Source organism: Canis aureus, chromosome 5 (assembly GCF_053574225.1).
Source record: "Canis aureus isolate CA01 chromosome 5, VMU_Caureus_v.1.0, whole genome shotgun sequence".
Taxonomy (NCBI): domain Eukaryota; kingdom Metazoa; phylum Chordata; class Mammalia; order Carnivora; family Canidae; genus Canis; species Canis aureus.
The window spans coordinates 67,339,326-67,357,604 of record NC_135615.1 but is presented as its reverse complement, the minus strand read 5'-3'; the positions used below and the strand labels follow the sequence as shown (position 1 = coordinate 67,357,604).

Genomic DNA, 18,279 nt, shown 5'->3' with positions numbered 1-18,279 from the left:
AGGAAGTGATGCCCAGCTAGGCTGAGGGTTGGGGGAAACCAGTCCTACAAGCAGGGGGGTGCTGGAAGGGGCTCCTTTGGCCCTTCTGGCTCTGTGCTCCCTGTGGCATCCTGCCTCTGCAGTGTCTTGAGTTTGAGAAACACAAGAGGCAAGATGAGGCCTTGAGGAGGAGCCTTACAGGACCCATATGCCTCATGAGGGGCACTGACAGGCCCTCAAGGTGCATTCCTGATAGTGGGTGTCAGGAGAGATAAGCTCTCGCCCAGGGGCCAGGCTGGGTTGAAACAACTCTCAGGTGGGGTGTTGGTTTGCAGACTGAGGGTACACTGGGGTCACACGTGGGTCTGATCTTGGTGGTCTGGGGTGTGGCCTGGCCACAAGCGTTTTAGAACTTGGATGTGCAGCCAGGGCTGCAAGCCAGGAGCTCCAAGGGCAGGAGCATCACTTCCACTCAGATGAGGAAACAGACCTGAGGCTCAGTAACCTCGAGGTCACACGGCAGGAAGCACCAGAGCAAGACCCGAGCCCTCGTGGCCAGGCCACCCGGCTGTCCCCCCTCCCGCAGCACGTCCCACCTCCCCCCTTCCAGCTAGGCCTCGGCTCCTTAGCCACACACGGGGGGAAGCACGTGCCCTGCCCGCCCCGGGGGCAGCCGGTGCCATACGCCCCGGGGGGCTGGCGAGGGGAGAGGGACCTGCAGCCCTGGAGCCTCAGGTCGGGGCGGGCGCGGAGCCCGGCAGCGCCTGAAGCTCCCTGCCGCCGCCGAGGGAGGCCTCTGCTTCCTGCAGCCTGTTTCGGTGGATGAAACCCTAGACAGATGCTGGAGCCAGACAGGCGGGCAGACAGGCGCATTCTCTTCAGGGCGGCCTCCTCCTCTCTGGGAGCGGGACGGGGACGGGGACGGGGACGGGGACGGGCAGGGCCCGCCCAGGCTGACCCCAGACTGGGTTTCAGGCCGTGAGGCCCAGCAGGGCTCCCTGGGGCCGTGGTGGGGGTGGGAAGGGAGGCCCCAAAGCTGCGGTGTAGTCGGTGCTGGGAGGCCGGTGGGAGGGGCCGGTCCAGGAGGTGCCACTGGCTGTGGCCGCCTCTGCCCTGTTTCTGGCAAATCCCTGCTTGCCAATGACGGCCACCGCCCCGGAACCACAGGTGTCAGGGGGCTGGAACTGGAGCTGCGGAAAAGGCTTTTTTTCAGTTTTCAAAAATCACCAAAGCTCCTCCTACTGGTCTGCACCCCCCTAAGTGAAATGGAAGGTGGGTGTGATGGAGGCAGGGGCTCACCCCAGGCCGTGCGGGGCGGCTTTTCCTTTTTAGAGCTGTGTTCCCCGAGCGTCCCGCAGGAACAGCGCTGGACGGGCCGCGCTGCACAGGACGCAGCTTCCCCCACAGCTTCTCCGGGCAGCAGCCTGACGACCCTGACCCGGGTCACGGGCTCTCAATTCGGCGCCCTGGGTGGGGGCAGGGCCCGTCGGGCGCCATTCTGGCTGCCACGTCACCTCTGGCCGAATCCTGGACACGTCGGCCTGGACAACTGCAAACCTGCCAGCGGCCCCGCGCGGCGGCTCCTCGCAGACTCCTCAGTGTCGTGAGGGTCACGAGACAGAATTAGGCTTGGCGAGCGCTCGGCGCCAGGGTCGGGTCCTCGCGCAGCTCGGGGCCAGACAGTGGCTCTGCCTGCTTCCCTGGTGGTGACATCGGGGGGCCCTGTGGAGGCTCCAGGTCTGGCCCACACTCCCGGTGAGCGGAAGGGACAGGAGAGCATCTGGAGTCCAGAGGATGAGCCCTCGGACCTTTGGTTAGGAGACGTGGAGCACCTGCAAGGCTGTGAACAGGGGGTGTCCTCGAGGGGCTGCTGGTCAGAGCCACGGCGATGGCTCCGAAGGTCACTGAGTGGGGCCCGGTGTGAGGCGCTGGGTATGAGCACCCCTATTCCGCACGACGCCCCTGGGGCAGGGCGTGTATTCCATTACGCCTGTTCACAGATGAGGACGTGGAAGGGTACGAAGGCCTGACTCTGGACAGACAGGCCTGGTGTCTGGCCAGCTGGGGAACCGAACAAAGAAAATCACAGCAGGGGGCACTTGGGTGGCTCAGGTGGTGACCCCCGGGGCCCAGGCCTGGGATCAAACCCTGCACGGGGCTCCCTGCTCAGCGGGCAGCCGGCTTCTCCCTCTCCCTCTGCCGCTCCCCCTGCTTGTGCTGTCAAATAAATAAATAAATAAATAAATAAATAAATAAATAAATAAATAAAAGGAATTCACGTTGGGGGATTTTTCAGGCAGCCTCAAGAGGAAATGGGACACCGAGGAGGATAAGCAGCAGCAGGAAACAGCTTGCGTGAAGGTAGGGGCGGAGGGCTCCTTGAGGCCGGAGGGAGAGTTTCAGCAGACACTGGTCAGCCTCTAACGGTTTTCTGATGGGGGTGAACGCTCCTGAGCCCTGACTGCATCCCAGTCGTCGGGGTCGGTCTAAAGCCATGCTGAGCCCCTCCCACTCAATCTGCTGAGTCTACGCGCAGTTATACCTGCTTCACTCAGGACTCTTGATTTCAAGGCTTGTAAAGCCAACTTGAGCTAACTTCACAAAGGGAAGCGCGTTCTCGACATCCGAGGAAGGGCGTGGGTGCCACGGGACCTGTGCTCCTGCCCAGGAACCCCGCTGTCCTGCTCCTGCTTCTCTACCAGACAGCTTCCCCCAGGGCAGGAAAATGGCCTTCAGGAGACCTGGGCATGACGTTCCTCAGTCCCACCACCAGGGAGAAAGAGCCTAAGGGTGCCCCTGGTCAGCCCAGCTCGGGCCAGGTATCTGCCCCGGTGCCCACAGCTTGGCTCAGCCTGTCCCGGGCCCACCTCAGGGCCGCACGGTGTGTTGGGAGCCTTGACGAGAAGGGAAGAGCCAGGCAGACACCGCGCCTGCAGCCTAGACTCCCACCGCAGCGGAGTAGTGGGTTCCCTGGTGCAAATGCACACAGTGTGATTTCTCAAAGTCTTATCAGCTGCCAGATACCGCAGTCAAGAAGGCACCGTCGTCCAGTTCAGTTGAGCAGACGTTTATTGAGCACCTATTAAGTGCAAGGCACTGTGCTAGGTGCCATGGGAAATACAAAGAGTGAACACAGACGGTCCCTGCCCGCGAGGAGCTCACAGTCTAGAAAGGGAGGTGACACAGTACACAATCAGCGGCAGTGACACCGGCCAGGGCGGCGAGTGCCAAAAGCAAGACACGAGTGCTGTAGGTCACAGAGTGCCATGGTGTTGCATCTGGCCAGAAGCACGGGCAAGGGCACAAAGAGGACACAGGCTGGGCCTTTGAGGGGGAAGCCATTTGGGAGAAAGGGCATCTCTGGCAGAGAAGAGAGGCGCACACAGAGGCAGGAGCCCACAGGTAACCGAGGAAATGCATGTGGGCTGCAGTGAGCATCCGGGGAAGGGCAGTCACCTGTGGCCACAGGGTGGACAGCACAGATACTACGCTCAGGGAAGGCTGAGCTGCGTGCTCTGGCCGAGAGGCACTGAAAATCACTGAACAGGATGAGGGTGTGACCAGCAATGTGTTTTGGAAGATAAATCTGGGAGGGAGGAGAGGTGGGCTGGTTGGTCAGGAGGCCACGAGAGCATGACGGGTGGACCAAGGGGACCCTGTGGCAGACTGGGGTGGGGAAGGAGAGCAAGGTGCAGATGCCGGCCGAGGGCCTGGGGCCCGTGTCTGAGGATGTGATGGGGCTTTCAGCTGAGCTGGAAACTCGCTCCCTCGGGGCAGGCCTACAGGTGGGACTAGAAGTCATTGCCCAGAGGGGACATGTGAACCCAGGGAAGTCAGGGTGGAGGAAAGCTGGAGTTAGTGAGCCCTAAGGGCGAGTGCAGTTTCTCACAACCTGGTCCCTGGACAGCCTGCTGGGAAACACCCAGGGAGCCTGCTGTAATCTCCCCAGTTTCCACACTTTACTCCAAGGGCACAGCCCCCAGAGCTGTGATCTGCAATTTTTAGTAAGAGCTGCCTTTCCCACCACAAGTTCCATGGCTGGTCCAAAATTTGAGAACCATCTGTCAAGAAAAGGGTATCAAGGAGTGGCCTTCTGGTAAAAGAAGAGAAAGGAATGAAGAACATTTGGGAGGAAAATCTCAGAAAATGGGGAAAAGAAGGCCACAGTGACAAATATTCTGGTCGCTGAGTGTGGACATGAAGACTGAAGACTGAGAAAAGGCCTCGAAGACTGAAGATTGAGAAAAGGCCTCTGAATTCAGCAATTACGTCACTTCTAGATTTTTCCTATTTCCATGCGGTGGGATGAAAACGGAGTTTGCAAAACAGGAAGTAAAGAGTGGGAAGGTGAGGGGGAGCAGTAGTGCATGGAAAGGATTCCTGGGGCAATCGGGGACTCTCAGTATAGGATCTGGACTGTAGTAATGGGGAGTAAGGGGAGGTAGATCATGAAGAAACAAATGGCAGGAGTCAAGCAGCTGACGGAACTGAGCATGGCTAGGAGAGGGACCCAGGAGGAAGGCCGAGGGAGGACACGGCAGTGCTGGTGGAGAGCTGCACAGGGGAGGCCACATCTCAGAGGTGCCCAGGGCGGCAGGCTGGAAGCTCAGGGGGCCCAGGGCCTGGGGCGCTTCCCATGATGGGGGAGCATGGCTTTCTCCGTCAATCATATTCCACTAGTGCCACAACAAACCTAAGGAAGTGGGACCCCAATCCTCCTCTCAGAGGCCTGAGTCCAGGGCGACTCTGCCAAGCCACAGCTGAGCCTACCCGTCATCCGGGATGGCTCAGGGGCCTTCCCACGGTCTCCAACCCTGCAGCCTCCAGGCTGCAAACACAGGCTACTGGACAAAAAGGTCAAACGAGGCGTTTTTCTACCAGAGGAGGTAGCTGGGGCCTGGGGAGGAAGGCAGGCCTGGGAATTGTCCTGTATTCACCATCTATGAAATTCTCTAGCCCTGGACAGCTTCTCTCTGAGCGGCAGGCGGCCGTCTGAGTGAGGTGGCGTCCCCCGCCCTGCCACCTACTTCCAGGAATGCCAGGAAGTATGGGATGCACAGCCATGACACACACATGCCTGAGGAGTTGCCAAACGAGGAAGCTTTGCTGCCGACACCACCACGGTGGTTCAGAAATCGACCACTGGGGGCAGACCACAAAGAAACATTTGAGTAGCATCAACAATGGGCCTAGTATTAAGAGAAGGCCGAGAACAAGTAATGGCTTTTTTTTTTTTAAAGGTTTGAAAATTGAATTTCTAAATATTAAAGTTAACTAAACCTGCTGGGCTTCAGAAAGAACTGTGACTTACGTGTTATAATTTATCAAGGGGAGTAATTAACCTACTTAGCCTTCTGCATCCCTCCTTCTCGTACCCCAGAAAGAGGAAAGGGGCAAATAGAGCTTTCAGAAACAATACTAAGAATATAGAGGCTTAGATAACCCAAAGGTCAAGGGTCTAGTCACTTCTAGAACCTAGGAAACCCTGGAAGTCCTGGCCGTAGCCAGCCCCATGGGGCATCCCTAGAGGCCCGGTCCCCTTCCAGGAGGATCTGTGTGGCTAAGCCTGGGCCAGGGAGGTTTACCACTGGGTCCTTCTCTGCAAATAAGAGAAATACTGGATTGGCAGCGCTGTCCGACCAAACCTCAACCCAGAAGATCAGAGTCACTGTGAGACAGCTCTAGCCCTCACACGTCTGCCACGCTTTTACAAACCACCAGTTCTGAAGCTGAGGCACAGGGGCTGTGGGACTGAGTCACTTCCTGCCCACCTGGAGTCGCCTACCTCCTCATGCACTGCTGGGCAGGGGACTCTGGCAACCTGACCCAACGTGGCGGGGGACAACCAGCTCCTGGTTAGGAGACATCTTAAAGGCATTGGAGAGAAAATGTGATTGAAATACAAATCTGGCCACCCGGAGGACTCTGGATTCATCCCCTGAGGGAGGCAGGGGACACACACACCTGGGGGAGCCTCCTCGGGAGCCACTAGCTCTGCTCGTGGGTGACAAAGTCCCTTCACCATGAAGAACAGATCGGCCCCGAGTCCTCGGCAGCTGTTTCTGGGGTTAGGAGGGACACAAGCCACAGGGCAGACACGAAACTGACCGCGAGCAGCCTGGGAAGAGAACAGGTAGAAAATACAAAGCCCTTTGAAAGTCCAGAGAACAGTAAAGATGTTAAGTATAATTACCCAGGAAAAGAACTTCACTAACACAGAATTTTGAGCAACACCGAAAAACACAATATGAAGATACCAATGCTGAGATAGACTCACTGGAAGGGCGGTGAGGAGAATACTAAAAAGACAAACACAGGAAAAATAAATAAGGGGCTCTGGGCCCCCACGGCAGCTACTAATGCTATTTATTGGCTTGGGTCATTCTTGAGCATAGAAAATCACGTTTTGGCAAAGCTCACAAACTTCACATGGGTTTCTCCCATGGTTCATGGACATAAATTTACGGTAACAATGGGGCTCTTCATGGAACGTCCTCACATCCTGCTATTATTTTCAGAGGCTAAGACATGACTCCTAGAGTCAGCCAGGTACAGTGAGGCCTCAGCCTGGTGAGCATGTCAGAGCACTGGACGAGGAGTCTGGTCCCTGCCCAGCTGCTCTGCAGCTGTGGACCTGGGCGTGTGCGATGCAAGCACACTGAGCCTCAGTTCCCTCTTCTGCAGGGTGGGAGGGGAGGTAGGGTGGGACTTTGTGAGTTCTAGAGTATCTTCTCACCCAGACAGTCTGGGAGTCTAACTGTGCCCTGGTTGTTAACAATGGCTAGGCACAGGTGCCATCTAGTGGCACCACCTGCCCATTCTCACAAATGGCTCCAAAGAAAGACCCACAGGAGTAAAACCTACTCCTATGACTCTAATTCCAGGGGTGAGGGCAGAGGAGGCTGGGGGGTAGGGGGATGAGCACACTTCATGTTAGTGGACGTTACATAGTCATCTCAAGAAAATATACTTTAAGAGGTCTTGCTTTCCCTAAGAAAGCGACTCTTTTTTTATTTAGAAAGGCTAATCATATCCATTTGTCAATATTTTCAGCTTTAAGGAAAATAGTTTAAAAAACATAAAAATGTAAATACACTCAAGAGTAACTGCTATTAAACAGTTCTGAACAGGCAGAAAATGTACTTTCCTTTTACAGAAAATGTTAAATCTGTAATAGCAGCATAATTTATATATAGAAAAAGCTGGTTTTGAAAACCCAGATTTTTTTATACACAAAACATCTGTTTTCTTTTCTATACACTACAACAGCATTTCCACTGGGAAATCGGTCTCTTCACATTATGTTGCTCCCCGCTGCCACGTGCAGACACTAGGTCAAGTGAGACCTTCAGTCCAACACCATGGCCGACAGTGCGTTCAGGTCTTTCATGTACGGATGGGCCACCAGTATCTGGTCGATTTTCAGTCTCTGCTCGGAGTCAGGGAAGATCTTCAGGAGGGCCTCCCTCAGCTCGCTGGTTTCCGCGGGAGACCTCTGTGCTGGCATGGGCACACTCTGCTGCATGCTGGGAAGGTTTGGCAGAACCGGGAAGCGGGGCTGCTGAGGAAGCCAGTGGCTCGGTGGGGTGCCCTGAATCCGGGCTGGAGGCTGGTGACTGGTGCTGGCTGCCTGGGCGCCAGGGACTCTGAAGGTGGGGTCAAACATGCCCACATTTGGCAAGGCATTGAGGAGGGGCTGCATATTTCTGTGAATAGAATGTGTCTGGTGAGTTGGGTTATAAATGAGAAACATATCCACATGACCTGCTGCTGACCTCAAGGTTGTGCTGCTCCACGGCTTCTAAAGGCCAGCTGCCCACAGAGAAGTCCACATCCACAGTCCACAGGGATGACACCTACACCATCCCCAGACTGGTCACAACAGGCAGTGATGAGTACCCTGCCCTCCCAGGTCCCTAGCTATTGAGAACTGAGCCCAGCCAACTGGGTTGGCTTGCAGCATGGGTTTGCCAGATTCACCTGAGAGCTTTCAAGAGACACAGAAAACAGGGTGTTAGTCTTCCGGAGACTCTAACTCTGTGTGGAACCCTAGCTGAAAGGGCTCAGAAAAAGGGACTCCTTTGGGGAGAGACAGCCACTACCAATTCCTGTAGTCCCCAACGCCGCCTGCCAATCTGGGGGAGGTGTTGGTACCCACAACCTGTACATTCATGGGTGTGTGTGTGTGTTGAAGGCATCTGTCCTGTTAAGAGGCATCCCAGGTGACTTGGACTTGCAGCTGAGAAATGGGGCTGGCTGAACACTTTTCCCAAATTCAAAAGCTCAACTAACTTCAAAAGTTAGACCCTCTGTGAGGGGTTACTATTAACTTCTTACTCAACTAGTTAACACACTGTAAAAAAGTGATGAGGTGTGCAGGCAGGCAGACCCTGCTGTCAGGCTGCTGAGGTGTGGAAGGAGCCAGAGAGCTTTCTGTTAAGTCTGACCCATGGGCCTTGATGCTTGCACATAGGCACCAGGTCTTAAAAGCCCAGTGCAGATGCAATGACACCCAGCAGATGTTAAAATGGCTGCCATTCTCTAGGTGTAGGTAGAGAAGCAGAACCTTGGGAAATAAGCCCTCATCAATGTAATAAAACCCAAAGGCTCAAAAGAGAAATGATTCCTAAGACCAGGGAGCTGATATTGCATTGGTCTCCTCTATAGAAGATACCTCTGCATGAACTACCCTCAAATCCAAACCTAGAACACCCAAGGTTTGGATTATATAACCCAAAGGATGCGGTTATAAATAAAAAAGATCAGCTGTGTGTCACTGGGTCATACTGTCTGCCAGCTGGGCACAAAGAATACTTTAGTTAACAATATCCACTACCTGACAATTCTGAAAACAAAAACAACCACTAGCAATATATCTTAAAAACAAAACAAAACAAAACAAAACAAGGGGCACCTGGGTGGCTCAGTCGGTGAACCATCTGCCTTCAGCTCAGGTCATGATCCCGGGGTCCTGGGATGGAGCCCTATATCGGGCTCCCTGCTCAGCGGGGAGTCTGCTTCTCTCTCTCCCTTCCCCCCTGCCCCTGCTTGTGCTCTCTCTCTCTCTCTCAAATAAATAAATAAAATCTTTAAAAACAAAAAAAAACCCCCAAAGACCCAAACTACAACAAAGAAAAACTAAACTATCAAATCAATTTCAGATGAATATAAATTATCTCCATTCAGTGGAGATAGAAAGCTCCCCAGCTAGTGGTTCCTGAATAGTAAGTAAATTAACAGGAGCATAACAAATTAAAAGCAAATTATTTTGGAAAGTGAATATAAAAGGACAGTCACACATACATAATGAACCTAAGTGACCACCAGTAAAATCTGCTCTTTTTAGACTTACACAGTCTGGCCCCCATGCTTTCTAGGATTAAAACCAAAAGGAGGGACGCCTGGGTGGCTCAGTGGTTGAGCATCTGTCTTCAGCCCAGGGTGTGATCCCAGGGTCCTGGGATTGAGTCCCACATCGGGCTCCCTGCAGGGAGCCTGCTTCTCCCTCTGCCTGTGTCTCTGCCTCTCTCTCTCTGTCTCTCATGAATAAAAAAACAAAAAAATATTAAAAAAAAAAAATCAAAAGGATCACAAATGAAGATCTGGTCTTTAGGGTATGTGCTTGATTAGCTTTCAAATATATTACACCAGCACTATAAGTCTAGGCTAATAAAAATTTTAAAAGTGCCATCTTTAGTCCTTCAGAGACATCACTTACATTAAGCACAAAGAACTGAAGCAAGTCTGTAAATACAAAATAATGTGAAAAAGCAAATACCTAAGGAAGACTTCCTTCCGAAGAAAGTCTTCTAATCGAGGTCCACTTCTTCCCAGAGGGTCATCAGGAACCATAAATATGTCCCCAACGAAGGTATACTGAAGCAATCTACAACACAGTATGATTACAATGCTAGAGAAAACACAAAGTTTTCATTGCTATGGGAACTGAGAAGAAAGTAAAAGTGGTCACCTAATTCCAAAGCAACAGTCACCTATAAAATTATAAGGCTGCTTAACTGCCTAATGAAAAAAAACAAGTGGTAAACCATCTGAATTTCTCTTGGACACAAATTTAGTAACGTATGAAACTTTTATCAACTGGCCCTCATGTTTCTTGAGACTTGGAGTTTTTTCTTTTTTTAAGAAAATGTCCTACAATGTGCATTTTATTCCATACCATTATACAATGTTTACATATAGTTATAACTCTTATGAAAATGCTTTTTCTTGTAGATTTTTAATCTAGGTTTAGAAAGCATCTTTTTCTCTTAATTCAATTAAGGACACAACAGGTGTCCAACAAAGGTTTTACTTTTGAATAGGGTCTACGGACAAAACCATTGAAGATATATCCTCTTAAAACAACAAAACAATACGATCTATGAGGAAAGAAAATCAGAGATCAGTTCAGCATGATTTATGATTTAGCAAGTCTAGGCAAGATGTAAAAAAGAAAAAAAGAGCAAGTGCTTATGTTTGTTGTCCAGACCTTAGTTTCTGCCTTGTTTTGTGACTTCTGAGAGCCATGAGTTGGTGTACGAACATGAGCCTGACTGCATTTAGACCTTTCATACACAGATGAGTGTATAATAAATACTGACAATGAATCCAGGGCAAAGATCCAACAGAAACATGTCCTAGAAGATTAATGGCTTGGTAATTGTGCCCAGAAGGTCAAAGACCAATTCTCAGTTCAGCGTTTACCAATAACTTTTTAACAGCATGTGGGTCAAAATGCATACAGTACACACCTGGGCATTTACAGTGAAGAATTATTTTATAAAATCCTCTAATGATTTAGCCAAATACAAATATCAGACAAGGGGCAACTGTGAAACCCCAACACAGGGAAATATCCAGTTATACCCATTATATACTACTTACACACAGCTTGAGGTATGCTGATTTATGTTTTTAGATTTATGGTATACGGGACTCATCTCTGGCACCATCACAGAATAGGTAACTTTTAGGTAACTTGATCAGATGATGCTTGTTAAAAGAAGTCCTGGAAGCCAGTGTTCACTGATCTTAAGGCACGTGGACACATTCAGAGTATCATCACAAATAAAACACATCTGTGAATGCTCAACTCCTGACTTTATTTTGGAAGATATTCAAACATGTTTTTCAATATATGTAACTAAACTATGATGGTAAATGCTCAAGAAAAGCATCACAGATTAAAAAGCACACAGACTCTTCCCACTCCCAAGAAGTAAAAACTCCATCAGCAAGTTGATTTTGATCCCATCCTCTTACTGGAATCACAGCTGTCATTAAACCCAACCTTCATATTTCATGGTTGAATCTAGTAGGGATGCCCATTGAGTTGCCAAAGTCTCCCTTGGCAACTCAAGTTGGCCAAGTAAGGAGGCCATTTCTGCTCCAGTGCACTATTAACAAGAGTTAATCAAGCCATAAACCTGTGCCTCTTGCCTCCTGTCAGGGAATACTGATCTCTTGGAAGACACCCTGCAGCCACCACAGCATGCTCATATATCACCCATTGCTTTGGCAGCTTTGTACTGGGACCCCCATTTACCTAGAGGGGCCAGCCATAGTCTCGGATGGGGAGCACAGTCTTATGATACTTTGGCTCCCTGTACTGCTTTCTGCAGGGCCAAGGTGGACACAAAACCAAACGATAAACAACAAAAAACACTTAACCAAAGACAAAGAAGAAAATATTACCTTTTTGTAATAATTTCTCTCCAAGACAGTGACTCAGTCACAAATTCTCTGAAGTTATCATTTGTTACAATTATGCCACCAGTTTTGTCCGCTAAGTGTAGTAGAAACCTATAGTAATAGAAGAGGTTAAAATGGGCAAGCAGGCATTCCTGGCTTACAGAAGCTATGTTATAAGAAAACAGAAGGATTTCTCTTCATAGGAAAATCACTAAAGAATTTAACTATGGCTAGGAGGTAGAAAAGTTAAGCCCTTGTTAGCTGAAGATCAATCTGAAATACTGAATACCTCTAAAATTAGTGTGATTATAAATGAAGATTTGGTTTTCACATAGTACTATTTTTTTAAATGATCTCAACCATGATCTATACATTTTTCTAAAAAAGCTGCATCATCAATAGATCGTCATCAGATAATGCATGAGGACTAAAGTCAAGAATAAATTCATGTTGACAAGCCTGTGAAATCACTATTCAAGTTTTGGTTGCTAAGCTATAGTCCTCCGGTTCTCAATTAGCTGCTTCTAGAGTCAGCCTTGCATTTCTTAAACAAAACAGAACAAAACACCTATACTTCTCAGACTTGAGATGTCTGCAACTGTCATTCTGTTTAGCCCAAGTTATAGATTCACTCAAATGCCATTTATGAGAAGCTGCACTGGTGATAAGAAAGGGTAAGAACTCAATATTGAGAATTCTATTTCCTTGCTGGAGATTATTCATGCTCAAACCCTCTTAATGAGAGGTTTGTGAGGATAATGTTGAGTTTTATCCCTTAAGGTGACCGCATTTGGCTAAGGCAATGGAGACAAGACAATGAAACAGTACATTAAGAGATCCCTAGTAGAATCAAAGCTACAAAACAACTACTTTTATTAGTGATAGTGAATACTTAAAAGGAACTAAAAAGCCATTAGTTTCAGAGGTTTTAGGACACCTTGGAAAGTATGAATTAATATTTTGAATTTATTAATGAATATTTTATAAACTATTTCTAGCTGGCATGAATTGTAAATGGGTGATGTTTGCCCAGAGGTAGTAACAAAAATAGTAATGCTTCTGAGTGCAAGTACTATGAATCAAGACATAGATCCATGTTCACTAAAAACTCAGAGTCATATAAATTAAGCACAAACTTTAGTCTGTATACCTGTACAGGCCTTCAAATTCTGCAGGTGTACAGCTATGGTGTTAGCGATCTGAAGGTTCCTCGTGAGCCCAACAGCCCAGCTGCCCCTCTACCCAAGCATGAAAGGGTCTGAGCCCAGCATCATGGAGCTGGAGCCGGACATGGTCTCCTAGAACTTCCTCAACCCTGCCTCACCCCAACGCTGTTCTCCTTCCACTTTTGCTCACACTATCTTTCCTGTCACTTCTGATTCTATCTGACTTGGTCTCTCATCCCAGCCTGGAAAAGGGCAAAGGGCTGTCAATGGAGAAAGCCCTCTGGACCTTTTGCTGAATGAACATCTGCTGTCATCCCAAGTCATGCTCCCCCCTCCCATCCCCACTCAGCCCCTTTTCACCTTTAACCCATTTGACTATCACAAGCCAAACACGGTCTTCAATGTGGGGGGGACCATTTTGGTGGAATACTGAGGCAAAACCACCGGGGCATTCTAAGTGTTTCAGGCCAGAATACCATAAAGGGGGGCAATGTAGAAGAAACACCAAGAGGCTACTACACTACTACTGACTTCACTCCGAAGTGGGTTTGAAAAATTGGCTGTCGTGTCAATGGTCACATTTGGGACCTTCTCTCATTCAACCACCACAACACTCTCCTCTATTATTTATTTGTGTGCCTTCTTCTTTAGATCAGTAGAAACTGTATCTGAATCATGCATGTTCCGGGTCTAGTTCTGGGCACTGCACTTCGTGCTCAGCAAAGCTTTTAGAAGAAAATGTAAAAGGTGCAGATTAAAGCTTATTGTCTCCAATGCACTAACACTTGCTTTCTGAGTGACACTCCAACCTCAGAAATGCAGCTTACTCTGATCATGCTTTGGGTCAGCTGACACCATCTTTCATTACATGGAAGAAATACTGAGGGCTTAGGTATGACAATGACAAACTAAGTCTGGCCAAAATCAACCTAGAGAAGATAGATAATGTTTGAAAAGCATCCGTGAGGCTGCCACACTCAGACAAGACAAACTTTACTCAAACATCACTTTTAGTATGCATCAAAAAAGAGAACTCAATGTCCGCTTTTACTTACAAATAACAAACATTCTAACAGACTTTAGGTAATGTTCTTAAACCCAGAAAAAAAAAATTAAAAAAATAAAAGTAACTCACTGAGTATATAACCTTAATGTCCATAAATATTAAAATTCTCAAACCCCTTGATCTATTAAGTCCTTTATGCATGTGGGTCCAGGAGCATCACGAACTGGCCAGTGGAGCAGGCGGTGGGCTCCTCACCACCCCGCTCCCCACCACTTCAGGAAAGAAAACAGCCTGTCATACCTGTCGTCATGAGAAGCAATTCTTTCTCCAAAGACCATCCGGGCAGGAGTTAAAGATAATATTCCGAGCTCCTGTAGCTGGGTTAAGAAGTGCTGTTCTGTTTACAGAATAAGTTGAATACACATTCAGAAAAAGGCTATCTTCCCAGATGTTTAAATAAATGAAAGTATCCCCAAATGTTTCACTTGGAGAGTTATGAAAACCTTTTCCTTCCTAACTCAAAAAGACTCACTTTTACTAACACACTAGGAAGGAAAAAAAAATTAAGCAACACACACTAAGGCAAAAAGAATGTAAAAATTGACCTTAGCTGTTTTTTAAACTCATCTGTTCCTTAAATTAAGAGTAAACCATAAACCTGTATTTAATGAACCCTACCATCAATAGCTTTTTCACAGCAACATCACAAGCAGCAGGACAGGGACTGAAGACACAAGTCCCAGAGAGAAGGTGGGGATGGGACAGGAAACAGGACCGGAAGCAGAGGGAGTGCAGGGACAAGAGGCTCTGTCCCACCCCAAGAGTCTGTCAAAATATCCCTCTGGCTGGCACTGAATTCAACCTCTCTGTCATGTGCAGGAAGCTTTGCTGATTTTCATGGGAGTGGGTCATGACAAAGAAATGAGGGCCAAAGCCAAACTGTAGAAAACCAGTCAATGGGCAAAAAGCAGCTAAAAGCTCAGGGTGTGGTGGCCCTCACCCGCACCCCAGCAATGGTACTCACCGTTGGCTTAGACTGAAACAGTTTTATTGTCCTAGACATGCAGAGCACAGGAGGGCTCACAAGACCCTCTCATGGATCCTACTGCAAAAATTAGTGGCTCTGCCTCAGTCCTCAAGCACCCTCAGTTAAGACTGATCTGCTCCCCAAAATGAGGGAAGTTGGGATACTTGAGAAATGTGTGGTCTTACCATTTCCACCTCAACAGTGACTAAGTTTCACTTCCTGTTTAAATGCTGGGTGAGCTCTGTATTCACCCTTCCTCCTCCTAATCTACCTTTTGTGTCTAGGCTCACTGCCATGTTAAGCTGCCTGACATAGTCTCACCACTCTTCTGTGACCTGAGAAACAACCTAAGGTTTCTCTGGAATACTGCACGATTCACCAAGTTCAAAGCTCTCGTGTCTGGCCTGCAATCAACCATGGAGTACCACCACACGATTAAAAGACATAACTCATATTAAGCTATTAAACACACTGTTCAAAAAACACTGTATATGGGAGTTCCCAAATTTATCAAGTGACCATTTTAGAAAGGACTATTTAATGAGGCAAAAGCCCAGACTAACAAAGACAAATTTAACCTACTTTTTAGAAAGTCAGGAAAATTTTTGTGATGTATAATGAACTCTAACATAACTTTCCATATAAACAACTATGTTAACTTTCCATCCTTCCCCCAAGTACTTCTTAGGCTTTAACGCACTATTGTTCTACTGGGACCAACAGAGTACCATTTTACTTTTAAAGCTGTGACTCTAAGAAGAATGTGTTGCAATTATAAGCCAACTCATTAACATCTAGAAAGGGAGAAATTTGGAAGGATCAGTTTTTGCCTCACCTGTGACATTAGGATCACGCCTTGTTCTCCACTGTGGGACAAATACAGTGATATTTCTGTTGCCAAGCTTCCAAAAATATTCAACTGCAATTGCAATTCCACGACAAGAAAAGAACTTTTTCAGACCATGGCTATAAGAAAACAAAATTTATTTCAGCTTAAAGTATGTTAAGTTTCACCATGAAAAAGTGAAATGGTAAACTCCACATACAACAAAAACAATTGCAAATACTTTTACACTCTTTGGCATCAAGCTGCATAGTTTATGACTTTGCAAAGCCAGATGGAATCCTTTGCATGACATGTGATTAACAGCTTTATGATTTTTCTTGTATTTTGCTAATTTAATTGAATGTGCTATTGGTATAGAAGGCAGTTTTAGCTTCATGATAATACTTGTTTATTACATTTTTTATTTTGTTTTTTTTTTAGAGAGCCCATTCCAAAGAGTCCTGGCCTGGTCATTGGCCTCTAAGAATATTTTATACATTTTATTAAGAAACTTGTTGCTGAAGCAGAAGTAGACATGATGACTCTTCCATGATACGGGACTCACAACTTCTAAAGGCTACAGATGCCTCTGGCTCCAAGGTTCCATACACTTTCTAGGCAACTGTGAAACCTACTCAGTTTACCGCTTCTAGGGAGATAAGGAAGTTGAGGGCATGATTACAATGAAACTAACAGGGACAGTATAGAATGTAAGTCAGGATACGATTTTCTGGAGAGGGCCCTTGCAGGCCATCTGGTATCTGCTGTATCACTCAAGTCCACCAACTGGAAATGAATGAGGGTGGCTGTGTTTCTTTATTTACAAAAACAGGTGGTGGCCAGATTTGGCCCACAGTTCGCAACCCCTGATACAGTGGATTACAAACTGGTCCCACCCAAAAATGTGGTAACAAATTTCAAAAGAAACAAACAAAAAAATCTTTAAATTGTATTCTCTAGCAGTTAATAAAAATGGAGATTTTTTTAAAAAGCTGGTTTTCAAAGTTTGAAATTTTGTAGGCAGTAATCCATTTACCTAATGGATATTAGAGAGAAAAAGAATCAAAACCCCAAACTATAAAGCTACAGTTTATAAAATGAGCATAATCTATCTTCACTATTTCCACAGTCACTTATACTCCAGTGACAGGAAATCCTGCACCTTCAGTCCTGTCTTCTCTTTATGTCTAGTGTCTCCACATCAAAACCACTTGGTGGAGAATTTCTTCACTTAAAAGTCCCACCAGCTCCTGCACGTGTCTCAAGTCAGCCCCACTAATCCCAATCCCTCCTCAAACCCCAGTTAGACCCCAAAACGCAGCCCTGATGCCTCTGATCCTGCTCAGAGTCTTCAATGGCACTATCCCTCTGGACAAACCCAGGGCAGTGCTTCAAGTTCCCCTCCACATCTGACTAGTCAGGAGGGATCCAGCCACACTCATTTCTGTCTGGGTGGGCTTACCACCTCCCTCTTCCTGGGCAGTGGGCTTTCGTTTCACTGCTTTGTAGACCTTCTCTTATACCTTCTTCCAGTGCCTTTGGGACTCAATTCCAGACCCTCTTCTATGAAGCCATCCCTAGAAACAGGCCTTCAATCATCCCTCCTTTTTCCTGTTTTGCTATCCTGTACTGTGCCCCAGAATGACAGAATTTAGGAGGAGACAGAACAGTTAGATTCCTGTTAGCTAAAAAAAAATGAAAGCCCCGAGAGGCAGAGCGACTTTCCCAGGAGTGCTGCAATCACAGGGTGGGTGCACTGGAATTACTCAGGCTTCCGTACTTCTGGACCAGTGTCCTTTCTAGCACCCTACAATGGGACTGGCTCCACCTAAATCTATATTTTCATGGAGGAGGAATGAGCTGGACATGCACTAAACTTCTAACACTCAGAAGAGTAGCTCAGGAACTCCTCCTTTAAGAGACTAAAGCCTACTCTCTCCTCAGTGAGCCACAAACAAGAGACTGCACAGCTTTGCCCCAAAAAACATATGCTAGAAAATCCATTCTTGATGAGGTAACTCAGTAGTGGTATGTTTATCTAAAAACATTCAAAATATGGCAAGAATGTAGCAACAGGACGTCTGTTACTGGAGAAAGGCTGGAGGTAGTTTTCTTAGGCCTCATTGTAAAAAAAAAAAACAAAAAAAAAACAAACTTTAAAAATCATTGTAATTGCTTAAAAGTGAGAACACATCCAGAGTTCATATCAACACAGCCTGAACATAAAAATCCAAAATACAACAGGCTACTCGTCATTAGAAAAGTCAAGGGACATGTATGCTAGTTAAATCCTGAAAAGAACAATCCTCAAGAAAATTGCATTAAAAACGCTTGTGAAGTTTGGCTTATTCATCAGACAGATATAAACGTGTACTAACTTTTTCTGTCCCTCTAAAGCTTCTTTTGATTACAACAGTAGAAAGTGGACAGAACCTAGCTCTGTCCCCGTGGGTCACAAAGGAAAACAAAGGGAAATGCAAGTAGAAGCCAATCTTGCTGCCCTGCAATGCACTCAAGCTTAGAAGGGGAAGAAATGGTGTTTCTAGAAACATTAGCTCTCTACTAATTTCCACAAGCATTATTC

At 47.3% G+C, this 18,279-nt stretch overlaps 1 protein-coding gene across 1 annotated transcript in view; it reads right to left on the bottom strand.

Moving 5' to 3' along the window:
* Positions 1-3,030: 3,030 nt before the first annotated feature.
* Positions 3,031-18,279, bottom strand: part of N4BP1 (NEDD4 binding protein 1) — a 49,099-nt gene continuing 33,850 nt past the window's right edge. The window contains exons 3-7 of the mRNA XM_077898505.1: positions 15,705-15,835; positions 14,143-14,239; positions 11,674-11,781; positions 9,758-9,865; positions 3,031-7,685 (exon numbers count right to left, since the gene is read on the bottom strand). Of these exons, the coding sequence (XP_077754631.1) occupies positions 7,328-7,685; positions 9,758-9,865; positions 11,674-11,781; positions 14,143-14,239; positions 15,705-15,835 (802 nt within the window). The 3' untranslated portion in view covers positions 3,031-7,327. The remainder of the gene's footprint in view (positions 7,686-9,757; positions 9,866-11,673; positions 11,782-14,142; positions 14,240-15,704; positions 15,836-18,279) is intronic.